This window comes from Rhinopithecus roxellana, chromosome 8 (genome assembly GCF_007565055.1).
Source record: "Rhinopithecus roxellana isolate Shanxi Qingling chromosome 8, ASM756505v1, whole genome shotgun sequence".
Taxonomy (NCBI): Eukaryota; Metazoa; Chordata; class Mammalia; order Primates; family Cercopithecidae; genus Rhinopithecus; species Rhinopithecus roxellana.
In genome coordinates this window covers 7,651,645-7,666,725 of record NC_044556.1, presented here as the reverse complement: position 1 = coordinate 7,666,725, position 15,081 = coordinate 7,651,645, and the positions used below count along the sequence as shown (strand labels likewise).

The window sequence follows — 15,081 nt, the reverse complement described above, 5'->3', positions numbered from 1 at the left end:
TCTGACCGCATGCTACATCTCCCGGTTGCAGTAAGGCACCACTCTACACTTAGTACCTATGAAAACACGGAAACTCTCTCTCTCCTTTTTTTTCCTTTTCTTTTCTGTTTTTGTTTTTGAGATAGATCTAGCTCTGTCACCCAAGCTGGAGTGCAGTGGTGCAATCACAGCTCACTGCAGCCTCTAACTCCACGTTCAAGCAATCCTCCCGCCTTAGTCTCCTGAGTAGTTGGGACCACCGGTGCATGCCACCAGGCCAGACTATTTATTTTATTTATTATTTTTTGAGATGTAGTTTCACTCTGTTGCCCAGGCTAAAGTGCAGTGGCACGATCTCAGTTCACCGCAGCCTCTGTCTCCTGGGTTCAAGTGATCCTCCTTCCTCAGCCTCCCAAGTAGCTGAAAGTACAGGCAATATGCCACTATGCCCAGCTAATTTTTATTACTTTTTTAAAAAAATTTTTAAAATTATTTTTGGCTTTTAATTTTTTTTTTTTTTTTTTTTTTTTTTTTTTTTTTTTTTTTTTTTTGAGGCGGAGTCTCGCTCTGTCGCCCAGGCTAGAGTGCAGTGGCCGGATCTCAGCTCACTGCAAGCTCCGCCTCCCGGGTTCACGCCATTCTCCTGCCTCAGCCTCCCAAGTAGCTGGGACTACAGGCGCTCGCCACCTCGCCCGGCTAGTTTTTGTATTTTTAGTAGAGACGGGGTTTCACCGTGTTAGCCAGGATGGTCTCGATCTCCTGACCTCGTGATCCGCCCGTCTCGGCCTCCCAAAGTGCTGGGATTACAGGCTTGAGCCACCGCGCCCGGCCAATTTTTTTTTTTTTTTTGAGACGGAGTCTCGCTCTGTCGCCCAGGCTGGAGTGCAGTGGTGCGATCTTGGCTCACTGCAAGCTCCGCTTCCCGGGTTCATGCCATTCTCCTGTCTCAGTCTCCCTAGTAGCTGGGACTACAGGCTCCCACCACCACGCCTGGTAAATTTTTTTCTGTATTTTTTAGTAGAGATGGGGTTTCACCATGTTAGCCAGGATGGTCTCGATCTCCTGACCTTGTGATCCACCTGCCTCGGCCTCCCAAAGTGCTGAGATTACAGGTGTGAGCCACCGCACCCAGCCTTAATTACTGTTTTTGTAGAGATAGGGTCTTGCTATGTTGCCCAGGCTGGTCTCAAACTCCTGGCCTTAAGTGATCCTCCTGCCTCAGCCTCCCAAAGTGCTGGGATGACAGGTGTGAGCCGCCACGCCTGGCCTTGATGCAGAGATTCTTTCTTTTTTTTTTTTTCTTGAGACAGAGTCTCGCTCTGTCGCCCAGGCTAGAGCGCAGTGGCCGGATCTCAGCTCACTGCAAGCTCCGCCTCCCGGGTTTACGCCGTTCTCCTGCCTCAGCCTCCCTGCAGAGATTCTTTCACTTCCTTGAAAGGAATCTTAGGAAACCTCTGTCAGTAACTGCAATCAGAGAAAAGGCCAGAGAGAAAAACATACCTGATTTTAAGTCTCTTTCTGCCATGGGTCCCTTATGTCTTCCTGCAACAAAACAGAGAAGATAGAAGCTCATTGAATAAGTGGTAAAACCCTCTAAACATGTCCTATTGGCTGAGCGCGCTGGCTCACACCTGTAATCCCAGCACTTTGGGAGGCCGAGGCGGGCAGATCACTTGAGGTCAGGAGTTCAAGATCAGCCTGACCAACATGGTGAAACCCCATCTCTACTAAAAATACAAAAATTAGCTGGGTGTGGTGCCGGACATCTGTAATCCCAGGTACTTGGGAGGCTGAGGCAGGAGAATCACTTGAACCCAGGAGGCGGAGGTTGCAGTGAGCTGAGATCCGGCCACTGCGCTCTAGCCTGGGCGACAAAGCAAGACTCCATCTCAAAAAAAAAAAAAAAAAAGAAAGAAGGAAAGAAAACGTCCTATTGCAGACAGGTAGTGGAGTAAAGTAAGCAGCTGCCCCATCCACCCCAGAGTCACTTAAATTCTACCTTCGGTCAGTGAGGATGAAATCCACTTCAACACCGATTCTCAGTCTCACTAGGCCCATGGAGAGGACTCACTAGCCACAGGGCTCAGGCAGCCACCAAACTGCACGGGGCCCGGAACCTCCCTATCGCCAAGGGAAGTTCTGTGAACACTGGAGCAGAGGTTATTAAGGCCTCAACCAGCATGTTACGGTTGGTGGGGAGGGAATCATAAATGTTCTGTGCGTCAAAGTCAAGGTGACTAATCTTTTTTTTTTTTTTTTTTAAGACAGAGTCTCGCTCTGTCGCCCAGGCTGGAGTGCAGTGGTGCGATCTCGGCTCCCTGCAACCTCCGCCCCACCAGGTTCAAGCAATTCTCTTGCCTCAGACTCCCGAGTAGCTGGGATTACAAGCGCCCACCACTGCGCCTGGCTAATTTCTGTATTTTTAGTAGAGATGGGGTTTTACCATCTTGGCCAGGCTACTCTTGAACTCCTGACCTTGTGATCGACCCGCCTCGGCTTCCCAAAGTGCTGGGATTACAAGCGTGAGCCACCATGCCCGGCAACAAATGGTCTGAACTTGCATCTGACTCTCCAGTCATGACCTGCTGCACTGTACAATTTTTTAGTTTTTAAAACCACTGCACTCCAACCTGGGCAACAGAGTGAGACCCTGTCTCAAAAAAAAAAAGAAAAGAAAAGAAAAGATTTACACTGTCTTTACAGAACAAGATGGCTGACCCCTGGTCCACACCATTAAGGCAAAGGCAATGTCAGTTTTTACATTTGTTTGTTTGCTTTTGAGACGAAGTTTCACTCTTTTTTCCCAGGCTGGAGTGCAATGGCACAATCTGGGCTCACTGCAACCTCCACCTCCCAGGTTCAAGCGATTCTCCTGCCTCAGGAGAATTCCGTGTAGCTGGGATGACAGGTCCACGCCACCATGCTCAACTAATCTTTGTATTTTTAGTAGAGATGGGGTTTCACCATATTGGCCAGTCTGGTCTCAACTCCTGACCTCAAGTGATCCGCCCGCCTTGGCTTCCCAAAGTGCTGGGATTACAGGCGTGAGCCACCGCGCCTGGCCAGTTTGTTTTCTTTTTATGGGAAGGGGTGATTATCAAAATGTATCTTGCAACGCCTGCCCCCCTCCAGCCTCCTCGTGATGGGGTTTCGGTCTCGACTGCCCACTCACCTGTGAGCTCGGCCGACACAATCGTGCCATAGGCAGCCAGGGAGATGCCACGCTCTTGCAGCCTTGCCTGGATCCCTCTCTGCAATAGCTCCTCCTCCAGGCCCAGGCTCAGCGTCTGGAGGGGTCGCAGCAGAAAGTGCAACTGGAAATGTACGAGGACACTGGAGTTCCCATCCCTACAAGTATGGAGGAGAGACCCTTGGAGAGGGAGGGACTCCTCCCTGCTGGAATCTTCTAGAATTTTCCAAACTTTTCTGGAGTCCTCCAGAAACTCCCAGATGTCCACCAAGTTTCTGTCACCCAATGGAAGCTTCAACTCACCTGTAATTCAGCACCGTGCAACCCACGCAGCTTGCCTCTAACTCTGTCTTCTGAAAACTACTTACAAACTGCAATAGAAACAAGAACGGCAAACGTTGAGACCCACAGCATGGGCACCCTGGCACTGCAGAGGCCTGTTGGTGTTGCAGGGAGCTGGAGAAGGGGTTGGTTTCATGGGAAAGCATTTCCTTTTATTTATTGTTTTAAATTTTAAAATTATTCACACCTGTAATCCCAGCACTTTGGGAGGCCAAGGAGGGCGGATCACAAGGTCAGGAGTTTGAGACCAGCCTGGCCAACATGGTGAAACCCCATCTCTACTAAAAATACAAAAAATTAGCTGGGCGTGGCGGTGGGTGCCTGTAGTCCCACTTCCTCAGGAGGCTGAGGCAGGAGAATGGCGTGAACCCGAGAGACGGAGCTTGCAGTGAGCCAAGATCGCGCCACTGCACTCCAGCCTGGGCAACAAAACGAGACTCCATGCCCCCCCCAAAAATTAAATTTTTATTTATATGTATGTATGTATGTACGTATTTGAGACGCAGTCTTGCTCTGTCGACCAGGCTGGAGTATAGTAGTGCAATCTCCACTCACCGCAACGTCCGTCTCCCAGGTCCAAGCGATTCTGCTGCCTCAGCCTCCTAAGTAGCTGGGATTACAGGTGCCTGCCACCATGTCCAGCTAATTTTTTGTATTTTTAGTAGAAATAGGGTTTCACTATGTTGGCCAGGCTGGTCTCGAACTCCTGACCTCATGATCCGCCTGCCTCGGCCTCCCACAGTGCTAGAATTACAGTTGTGAGCCACCACACCCAGACTTAAGTTTTATTTTTAAATTTTTATTGTTGTTATTATTATTTTGAGACAGAGTCTTGCTCTGCCGCCTGGGGTGGAGTACAATGGCACAATCTTGGCTCACTGCAACTTCTGTCTCCCAGATTCAAGCAATTCTCCTGCCTCAGCCTCCCAAGTAGCTGGGATTACAGGCACACACCACCATGCCCGGCTAATTTTTTGTATTTTTTAGTGGAGACAGGGTTTCACTATGTTGGCCAGGCTGGTCTTGAACTCCTGACCTCATGATCCACCCACCTCGGCCTCCCAAATTGCTGGGGTGACAGGTGTAAGCCACTGTGCCAAGCCTGTTTTTTTAAATTATTTTTTGAGATGGAGTCTCGCTGTCACCCAGGCTGGAGTGCAATGGCGCGATCTCGGCTCACTGCAACTTCCACCTCTTGGGCTCAAGCAATCCTCCCACTTCAGCCTCCCGAGTAGCTGGGGTTACAGGCACACACCACCACACCTGGCTAATTTTTGTGTTTTTAGTAATGATGGGATTTTGCCACGTTGCTCAGGCTGGTCTCGAACTCCTGACCTCAGGTGATCCACCCACCTCGGCCTCCCAAAGTGCTGGGATTACAAATGTGAGGCACCCACATCGTGCCTGCCTGGAGTGCTCTTTTTAATACATGATTGCTGATGTGGCCACACGTCTATTTCTCTTAGAATAAAATAGAAAACTTTTTTTTTTTCATTGAGATATAATTTGCTGTGTCCTGTGTCCGAGCCTGGCTCCTTTTCCTGGCTGAGTCATATTCCAGCGTGTGGATGGTCACGCTGTGTTTCCCCATTCATCCATTCATGATATGAGTTTCCACCATTACCTGTTATGAGCCATGCTGCTATGAACATCCACACACGGGTTTTCGTGTGGACATACATTTTTTGTTTGGTTTGGGTTTTTTGAGACGGAGTCTCACTCTGTCGCCCAGGCTGGAGTGCAGTGGTGCAATCTCAGCTCACGGCAATCTCCACCTCCCAGGTTCAAGCGATTCTCCTGCCTCAGCCTCCCAAGTAGCTGGGATTACAGGCGTGCGCCACCATGCCTGGCTGATTTTTGTATTTTTAGTAGAGACGGGGTTTCACCATGTTGGCCAGGATGGTGTCGGTCTCCTGACCTCGTGATCCACCCATCTCGGTCTCCCAAAGTGCTGGGATGACAGGCATGAGCCACCGCGCCCGGCCTGGATATATCTTTGACTTCTCTCGGGTAGACCCTCAGCAGTGAAACTGTGGATCACATGGTCACTACGTGTGACCATTTGAGGAGCTGTCAGCCTGTTTTCCATGCAGCTGCACTACTGTTTTTTGTTTGTTTGTTTTTGAGATGGAGTTTCGCTCTTGTTGCCCAGGCTGGAATGCAGTGGTGCAATCTCAGCTCACCGCAACCTCCACCTCCCGGGTTCAAGCGATTCTCCTGCCTCAGCCTCCTGAGTAGCTGGGACCACAGGCATGCGCCACCACGCCTGGCTAATTTTGTATTTTTAGTAGAGATGGTGTTTCTCCATGTTGGCCAGGCTGGTCTCAAATTCCTGACCTCAGGTGATTCGCCTGCCTCGGCCTCCCAAAGTGCTGGGATGACAGGCGTGAGCCACTGCGCCCGGCATACATCACTGTATTATTTTTTCCCTTTTCCTGCTTTCCAGGAATGCCTCATTTTACGTTCCTCCAGGCTGGGTGCAGTGGCTCACACCTGTCATCCCAGCACTTTGGGAGGCCGAGGAAGGTGGATCACTTGAGGTCAAGAGTTCAAGACAAGCCTAGCCAATATGATGAAACCCTATCTCTACTAAAAATACGAAAATTAGCTAGGTTTGGTGGTGGGTGCCTGTAACCCTGGCTACTCAGGAGGCTGAGACAGGAGAATCGCTTGAACCCACGAGGCGGAGGTGGCAGTGAACCAAGGTCGCACTACTGCACTTCAGTCTGGGCGACAGAGCGAGACTCCGTCTCAAAAAAATAAAATAAAATAAATTCCCCCAGCTATACATGAGGGCTCTGATTCCCCTTTAGAATAAAATATAAAACTCTAAATGTGAAGGGCCGGGCATGGTGGCTCACGCCTGTAATCCCAGCACTTTGGGAGGCCATGGCGGGAGGATCATTTGAGGTCAGGAGTTCGAGACCATCCTGGCCAACATGAGGAAACCCCCTCTCTACTAAAAATACAAAAATCAGCTGGATGTGGTGGCATGCACCTGTAATCCCAGCTACCTGGGAGGCTGAGGCAGGAGAATCACTTGAACCCGGGCAGCAGGGGTTACAGTGAACCGAGATCGTGCCACTGCACTCCAACCTGGGCGACAGAGTGAGACCGCATCTCAAAAAAAAAAAAAAGAAAGAAAAAAACCTCTAAATGTGGCCTAAAATCCCATGTGATCCTGTCCTCAGTGGATACAGCTCTGCCTTGCAGGTATCTGCCTTGACCACCTGGCCTCGTCCTGCCCCCTCCCCCATGGCCTGGCCTCCCAGTCTCACAGCCTCCACCTCAGCCTCCTTGCCTCCAGCCTGCCTCCCTCCCACATGGAAAGCAGCTCCAGGTGAAAGCCCTGGCCACCCGCTTTTCATTCCTGGCCCCCAAACACAGACCACCCTCACCAGTGCCTCCAGGGTGGGCGTCAGTGTGCGGTGATAGTCTGAGGCCTCCCGCCGCAAACTGCTGGCCCACCGGATTCCCCGCAGCTCGGCCGTGTGGTCCACATGGACGCCCTGTGTAGAGAGGAAGGCTGGGGACAAGACCAGGGCCCGTGAGAGAGCCCACCTTTGGGGGCTCAGGCCTCCACTGAGCTGCCGCCCGGGACCCGCCCTGTCTGTGCCCACACACCCTGGTGGTCACTCCCGACTTGCAGTGGGGTGGCCAACGCCCCTGTGGCTGCCCTGAATAGCTACTCACAGGGCTCTCCCTCAATTCCCGAAAGCATTCTGGTTTGGAGCTGAATTCTACAGCCACCCCCCTGGAGGTTCCCAGGTACAGTACAAGATGGATGAGAGTCAGGTGAGCCCCAGACGCCCGCGCGTTTTCCTTGAAGGCAGGAAGAGGTTCTGCTTATGCCTGTCTCCCATGTCGTGCCTGGCCCAGGATCTGAGCTGACTTCAGGGAGTAACCGCTGGAATGGCATCAGGAGATGGTGAAATGACAGATCCCACCTCCTGCTGCAGGCACATGAGCACAGCCAGAGGCCATCAGGACTCTCCGGCCACAGGCCCATGAGGTCATCTTTAGAAACCACTGGTTGGTTTGTGTGTTTGTTTTGAGACAGAGTTTTGCTCTTGTTGCCCAGGCTGGAGTGCAATAGTGCGATCTCAGCTCACTGCAACCTCCGCCTCCCGGGTTCAAGTGATTCTCCTGCCTCAGCCTCCCGAGTAGTGCCTGGGACTACAGGCATGTACCACCACGCCTAGCTAATTTTTGTATTTTTAGTAGAGACGGGGTTTCTCCATGTTGGTCAGGCTGGTCTTGAACTCCTGACCTCAGATGATCCACCAGCCTTGGCTTCTCAAAGTGCTGGAATTACAGGCGTAAGCCACTGCGCCCAACCTTGTTTGTTTTGAGATACGGTCTCACTCTGTCACCCAGGCTGGAGTGCAGTGGTGTGATCTCGGCTCACTGCAACCTCTGTCTCCCAGGTTCAAGTGATCCTCCTGCCTCAGCCTCCTGAGTAGCTGGGATTACGGGTGTGCACCACCGCACCTGGCTAGTTTTTTTGCATTTTTAGTAGAGACTCGGTTTCACAATGTTGGCCAGGCTGGTCTGGAATTCCTGACCTCAGGGGATCCGCCCACCTCAGCCTCACAAAGTGCTGAGATTACAGGTGTGAGCCACTGCGCCCAGCGTTAATTTTTGTATTTTTAGTAGAGATGAAGTTTCTCCATGTTGGCCAGGCTGGTCTGGAACTCCTGACCTCAGGTGATCTGCTTTCCTCGGCCTCCCAAAGTGCTGGGATGACAGGCGGTAGCCCCTGCGCCCAGCAGAAAGCACTGGTTTTTAGCTGTTGCCTATGTTGTGCCCAAAATACAAAGTATAGCAAAAATAATGTCATAAAAAAATTCCTATGCTGAGTCAAGCAGCAGAAAAAAATTCTAAATACAAACTACAAGAGTAACCACAGAAACCATGAGAGCACGAGTTTTGGTCAAAAATACGTTAAAACTACCAGAAGTGCACACCAGGCACCCCCCCCCCCCAAAAAAGGCCATAATTACAACATTTAAAAGATGCAAATAGCAACCACGTAATCTGTGAAAGCTGGGCCCCAGTTCCGATTATCCTAAATGGATAGATATGCTAGATGGCTATTTACATAGTCACATATTCAGTAGATAGAATATTCTGAACCAATTCTAAAAACGGTATGTTTTCTCGTTCAAGAAACTAAAAATAGAGAAACACGAGCACGCTGGTGGGTGGACTGAATTGCGCCGCCTCTGTGTCTCAACCTCACTCTGTAAGTCTCCACTCTGAAACAACTGCAGATTCAGGAAGTTGCACAAATAGTTCAGAATGTCCCCTGCTCTCCACTCAGCCTCTCCTGACATCTCCAGCTAAAACGGTGAGCTGTTCGGGAAGGACTGAATTCTCATGTTTATGTTTTAAAATGTCTTATTTCTTTGAGACAGGGTCTCTATTGTTTGGGCTTCAGTGTGGTGGTGCAATGACAGCTCACAGCAGCCTCAACCTCCTGGTCTCAAGTGGTCCTCCTGCCTCAGCCTCCCAAGTAGCTGGGACCACAGGCGCCCGCCATTCGCCTGGCTGGCTGGCTTTCTCTCTCTCTCTCTCTCTCTCTCACTCTCTGTTTCTTTCTCTCTTTCTTGACAGAGTCTCACTCTGTCGCCAGGCTGGAGTGCAATGGCATGATCTTGGCTCACTGCATCCTCCGCCTCCCGGGTTCAAGGGATTCCCCTGCCTCCGCCTCCTGAGTAGCTGGGACTACAGGTGCACGCCACCACGCCCGGCTAATTTTTTTTGTATTTCAGTAAAGACGGGGTTTCACCATGTTGGCCAGGATGGTCTCGATCTCCTGACCTCGTGATCTGCCCGCCTCAGCCTCCCAGAGTGCTGGGATTACAGGCGTGAGGCACCGTGCTTGGCCCCCCCTTTTTTTTTTTTTTTTAAATACAGGGTCTCACTCTGTTGCCCAGGCAAAAGTGCAGTGGCATGATATTGGCTCACTGCAACCTCCACTTCCTGGGTTCAAGCAATTCTCCAGCCTCAACTTCCTGAGTAGCTGGGATTTCAGGCACGTGCCACTACGCCCAGCTAATTTTTGTATTTTTAGTAAAGACGGGGTTTCACCATATTGGCCAGGCTGGTCTCGAACTCCTGACCTAGTGATCTGCCCACCTCAGGCTCCCAAAGTGGTAGGATTACAGATGTGAGCCACCGCGCCCGGCCCTGGCTAATTTTTTGTGTTTTTTGTAGAGACAGGGTTTCGCCATGTTGCCCAGGTTGATCTGGAACTCCTGGGCTCAAGCAATCCTCCCGTTTCAGCTTCCCAGAGTCCTGGGATTACAGGTGTGAGCCACTACGCCTGGCATCATTTTCTTTTTCTCTCTCATTTATTTATTTATTTATTTTTATTTTTTGAGATGGTGTTTTTCTCTTGTTGCCTAGGTTGGAGTGCAATGGCGCAATCTCGGCTCACTGCAACCTCTGCTTCCCGGGTTCAAGTGATTCTCCTGCCTCAGCCTCCCAAGTTGCTGGGATTACTGGCACCCACCACCACGCCTGGCTAATTTTTTTGATTTTTAGTAAAAACGGGGTTTCACCATGTTGGCCAGGTTGGTCTCGAACTCCTGACCTCATGTGATCCACCTGCCTCGGCCTCCCAAAGTGCTGGGATTACAGGCGTGAGACACCGCGGCCGGCTATTTTTTATTTTTTTATTTTTTTATTTTTATTTATTTATTTGAGACAGAGTCTCACTCTATCGCTGGGGCTGGAGTGCAGTGGCCGGATCTCAGCTCACTGCAAGCTCCGCCTCCTGGGTTCCCGCCATTCTCCTGCCTCAGCCTCCCGAGTAGCTGGGACTACAGGTGCCCGCCACCTCGCCCGGCTAGATTTTTGTATTTTTTTGGTAGAGACGGGGTTTCACTGTGTTAGCCAGGATGGTCTCGATCTCCTGACCTCGTGATCCACCCGTCTCGGCCTCCCAAAGTGCTGGGATTACAGGCTTGAGCCACCGCGCCCGGCCCATTTTTTATTTTTTATCAGAGTGTCACTCTGTCTCCCAAGCTGGAGTGCAGTGGTGTGATCATAGCTCACTGCAGGCTCAAACTGCTGGGCTCAAGCAATCCTCTCTCCTCAGTCTCCTGAGTAGCAGGGACTACAGGCACGTACAACCACTCATTTTCATTTAAAACATTTTAAAATTTTAAATACTTCTTGTTTTTATTATTTAATTTTTTGTGGAGACAGGGTCTTGCTATGTTGCCCAGGCTGCTCTCAGACTCCTGGGCTCAGGTGATTCTCCTGCCTCAGCCTCCCAGAGTGCTGGAATTACAGGTGTGAGACACCACACCCGGCCTTAAGTGCTTCTGAAAAGACTTCCAGCACTGGCCAACACGGCAAAACCCCGTCTCTACTAAAAATACAAAAATTACCTGGGCACGGTGGCGTGTACCTGTCATCTCAGCTACCTGGGAGACTGAGGCAGGAGAATTGCTTGAACCCGGGTGGTGGAGGTTGCAGTGAGCTGAGATAGTGCCATTGCACTCTGTCACACCTGGGAGACAGAGAATGAGACTCCATCTCAAAACAAAACAAAACAAAACAAAACAAAACAAAACAAAACAAAAGACTTCCTGTGGTTTCAGGGGGGTGCTGATGGGAATTATATCTATCCGTTTTTCCCAAAATGTATTTGTTAGAATGTAGATGAGAAACTCTGCCCTGCCCCTGCCTCTTACTAGTGTGTGGACGAACACACACACACACATCCATGCACACATACACACGGAGACACACACATGCATGCACACACAAACGCATGCCGATGAACACGTGTGCACCATGCACACCCTCATGCACACACACACTCACAGGAGGAACCCAAATTATGTTGCACTTGGTGCCCATGGCCACTAGAGGGCCTCAGTCAAACGTGTCTGGCTCTGGGAGTTTGAGGAGTTCCACAAATATTAAAAAAAAAAAAAAAAAAAAAAAATTAGGAGGATTCTCAAAGGATCGCCAACTTACTATTTTGCCACACAAGAGCATTTCTCCACAAATTACTGTTTATTATAATCATTTAAATGTTAAAACTAACTTTTTTTTTTTAAGCTAGAGTTGCTCTGCCACCCAGGCTGGAATGCAAGGGCACGATCTTGGCTCACTGCAACCTCTACCTTCTGGGTTCAAGCAATTCTCCTGCCTCAGCCTCCCAAGTAGCTGGGATTACAGGCATGTACCACCACGCCCAGCTATTTATTTTCCTCCCCCACCCCCGTCCCCTCTCTCTCTCTCTTTCTCTTTTTTTTTTTTTTTTTTTGTATTTTTAGCAGAGATGCAGTTTCACCATGTTGGTCAGGCTGGTCTCGAACTCCTGACCTCATGATCTGCTCATCTCGGCCTCCCAAAATGTTGAGATTACAGGTCTGAGCCACTGTGCCTGGCCTTATTTTTTATTATTATTTTTTGAGATAGGGTCTCACTCTGTCACCCAGGCTGGAGTGCAGTGGTGCGATCTCAGCTCACTGCAACCACTGCTTCCTGGGTTCAAGTGATTCTCCTGCCTCAGCCTCCTGAGCAGCTGGGACTACAGGCGCCACCATGCCTGGGTAATTTTTTGTATTTTCTGTAGAGGCAGGGCTTTATCATGTTGCCCAGACTGGTCTCAAACTCCTGGGCTCCGATGGTCCTTCCACCTCAGCCTCCCAAAGTGCTGGGATTACAGGCGGGAGCCACCACACCCAACCCAATTGCTTGGTTTTATAAAAATCCTTTTGGGTATTTTGCTGATTTGCCAAAATTTAAAACAAGATCACTTCCCTGTCTGTGTTTCTGTGTCATCCCAGCTGTGAAAACTTCCTTTGAGACCTTCTTTAGTTGGGAAAACTGACGCACGCAGGAACTCACCCACTCCACTCCGCGCCCACCCGCCTGACCTAGGGCAGCCTTCATTTCCACACCTAGACACTGCCTTTTAATTCTAAGATGGTCATGGAGACACCATCAAGTCACTTCCTTTGCACACATCCTCTTGTTTTGTGAACCCAGCCAATCCCATAGTCACTTACCCAAAAGGACTCCCAGGGTGAGGATGACAAGGCTGGTGGCCACCACACCAATGGTGGCCGCTCGACAGCACGCAGCGTCTGGAGTGGGGATTTCCTTGGTTGTCCTGGGCACGAGGTGTACGTCAGCCACGGTAGACTCCATGGCTCAGAGACACGCAGACAGCGAGCTGGATGCCACACAGCAAGACAGAAACATGGGGTCAAAGGCTGAAGGTACTTCTCTTCCCATAAGCAAGGGTTGCAACTATGCCCTTAAAAATGGCCGGGTGCGGTGGCTTACGCCTGTAATCCCAGCACTTTGGGAGGCTGAGGTGGGCGGATCATTTGAGGTCAGGAGTTCCAGACCAGCCCGGCCAACATGGTGAAACCCATCTCTACTAAAAATACAAAATTAGCCAGGCATGTTGGTGCACTCCAGTAATCTCAGTTACTTGGGAGGCTGAGGCAGGAGAATCACTTGAACCCGGGAGGAAGAGGCTGCAGTGAACCGAGATCGTGCTACTGCACTCCAGCCTGGGTGACAGAGCAAGACTCCGCTTCCAAAAAAAAAAAAAGAAGACCAGATGCGGCACTTTGGGAGGCCGAAGTGGGTGAATCACTTGAGGTCAAGAGTTTGAGACCAGCCTGGCCGACATAGTGAAACCCTGTCTCTACTAAAAATACAAAAAATTGGTCAGGCATTATGGTGCGTGCCTGTAATCCCAGTTACTCAGGAGGCTGAGGCAGGAGAATCGCTTGAACCCAGGAGGCAAAGGTTGCAGTGAGCTGAGATTGTGCCACTGCACTCCAGCCTGGTGACAGAGCGAGACTGTCTCAAAAAATGAAAAAAACAACAAGGTGGAAGTGACTGCTGGCTGGGCCGCTGTGTGAGGGTGAGGGGTTCCCGTGGGTCGCTGGGGTCCACTGCCATAAAGAATAAGTCTGAGGTTCCCATAGCTGCTGGAAAAAAGGACCCCACACTTGGGGGCTTAGAGGAACACTGAGTTATTGGCCAGGCATGGTGGCTCACACCTGTAATCCTAGCATTTTGGGAGGCTGAGACAGGAGGATTGCTTGAGCCCAGGAGTTTCAGACCAGCCTGGGCAATATAGTGAGACCCCATCTCCACAGAAAACAAACAAAAATTCGCCAGATGTGGTGGCTCACGCCTGTAATCCTAGCAACTCGGGAGGCTGAGATGGGAGGACAGCTTGAGCCCAAGAGGTGGAGGCTGCAGTGAGCTGTGATCGCACCACTGTACTCCAGCCTGGGTGACAGAGCCAGACCCTGTCTCGAAAAATTTAAAAATGGAATACTGATTTATTATCTCACAGTTCTGAAAGTCAGAAGCCTGAGATCCATCTTACAGGGCTCATCATCAAGCTGTGGGCAGGCCTGGGCCCTCCTGGGGGCTTGGGAGAATCCGTTTCCCACCTTTCCCAGCGTCTAGAGGCTCAGGCCCCCTTCCTCCCCCTTCATAGCCACAGTGCAGCCTCTTCCAGTCTCTCTCTCTCACCCTCCTGCCTTTTTTTTTTTTTTTTTTTTTTTTTGAGACAGGGTGTTTCTCTGTTGCCCAGGCTGGAGTGCAGTGGTGTGATCACAGCTCACTGCAGCCTCCACCTCCGGGGCTCAAGCGATCCTCCCACCTCAGCTTCCTAGTAGCTGGGACCACATGTGTGTGCCACTACGCCCGGCTAATCTATTATTTTGTAGAGAAGGAGTCTTCCTATGTTGCCCAAGCTGGTCTCAAACTCCTGACCTCATGCGATCCTCCCATCTCAGCCTCCCAAAGCGCTGGGATTACAGGCGTGAGCCACCGCGCCCAGCCTGAGTGCCATCTTTCGAAGGGAGGAGAATCAAAGAATTTGTAACCACAGACTCTTTTTCTGTCACACTCGTCAACAACTCCTGTTGGCTCAGTGTTCAAAACAGATTCCTAATCCAGTCATTCCTCACCATCTGTGCAGCTACGGCTCTGGACAGGCCACCAGCACAGGCCACCGGCATCCCCTCTGCAGGGACTGGCCTCTTTCCTCCCTCCCTTGCCCCTTTGTGAGCCGGTCACAGCAGTTAAGGTGCCTTTGAAATGTTCATCAGATTACATCACCCCTGGCCACACACACATCAAATCCCTCCAGCAGCCTAAAACCCAGAGTTCTCCTCCTGACCTTCACGCATCATCCCTGATTTTTTTTTTTTAGAGAGTCTCTGTTGCCCAGACTGGAGTGTTGTGGTGCGATCTTGGCTCACTGCAACTTCAAATGCCCAGGCTTAAGTGATCCTCCTACCTCAGCCTCCCATAGCTGGGACCACAGGTGTGCACCACCACACCAGCCTCATTTTTCTATCTTTCTATCTGTCTACCTACCTACCTACCTGCCTGCCTATCTATCTACCTACCTACCTACTTATCTATCTGTCTGTCTGTCTGTCTGTCTGTGTCTATCTACCTACCTACGTACCTGCCTGCCTGCCTATCTATCGATCGATCGATCGATCGAGATGGAGTTTCGCTCTTGTCGCCCAGGCTGCCGTGCAGTGGCACAATCTCGGCTC

The 15,081-nt window shown here is 50.6% G+C and overlaps 1 protein-coding gene across 1 annotated transcript in view; it reads right to left on the bottom strand.

Annotated features, from left to right (window-relative positions):
- TMPRSS9 (transmembrane serine protease 9) overlaps nt 1-12,703 on the bottom strand; it is a 35,219-nt gene extending 22,516 nt beyond the window's left edge. The window contains exons 1-5 of the mRNA XM_030935762.1: nt 12,547-12,703; nt 6,910-7,037; nt 3,473-3,540; nt 3,152-3,327; nt 1,480-1,521 (exon numbers count right to left, since the gene is read on the bottom strand). Coding sequence (XP_030791622.1) covers nt 1,480-1,521; nt 3,152-3,327; nt 3,473-3,540; nt 6,910-7,037; nt 12,547-12,688 — 556 coding nt within the window. The 5' untranslated portion in view covers nt 12,689-12,703. The remainder of the gene's footprint in view (nt 1-1,479; nt 1,522-3,151; nt 3,328-3,472; nt 3,541-6,909; nt 7,038-12,546) is intronic.
- Nucleotides 12,704-15,081: the final 2,378 nt, after the last annotated feature.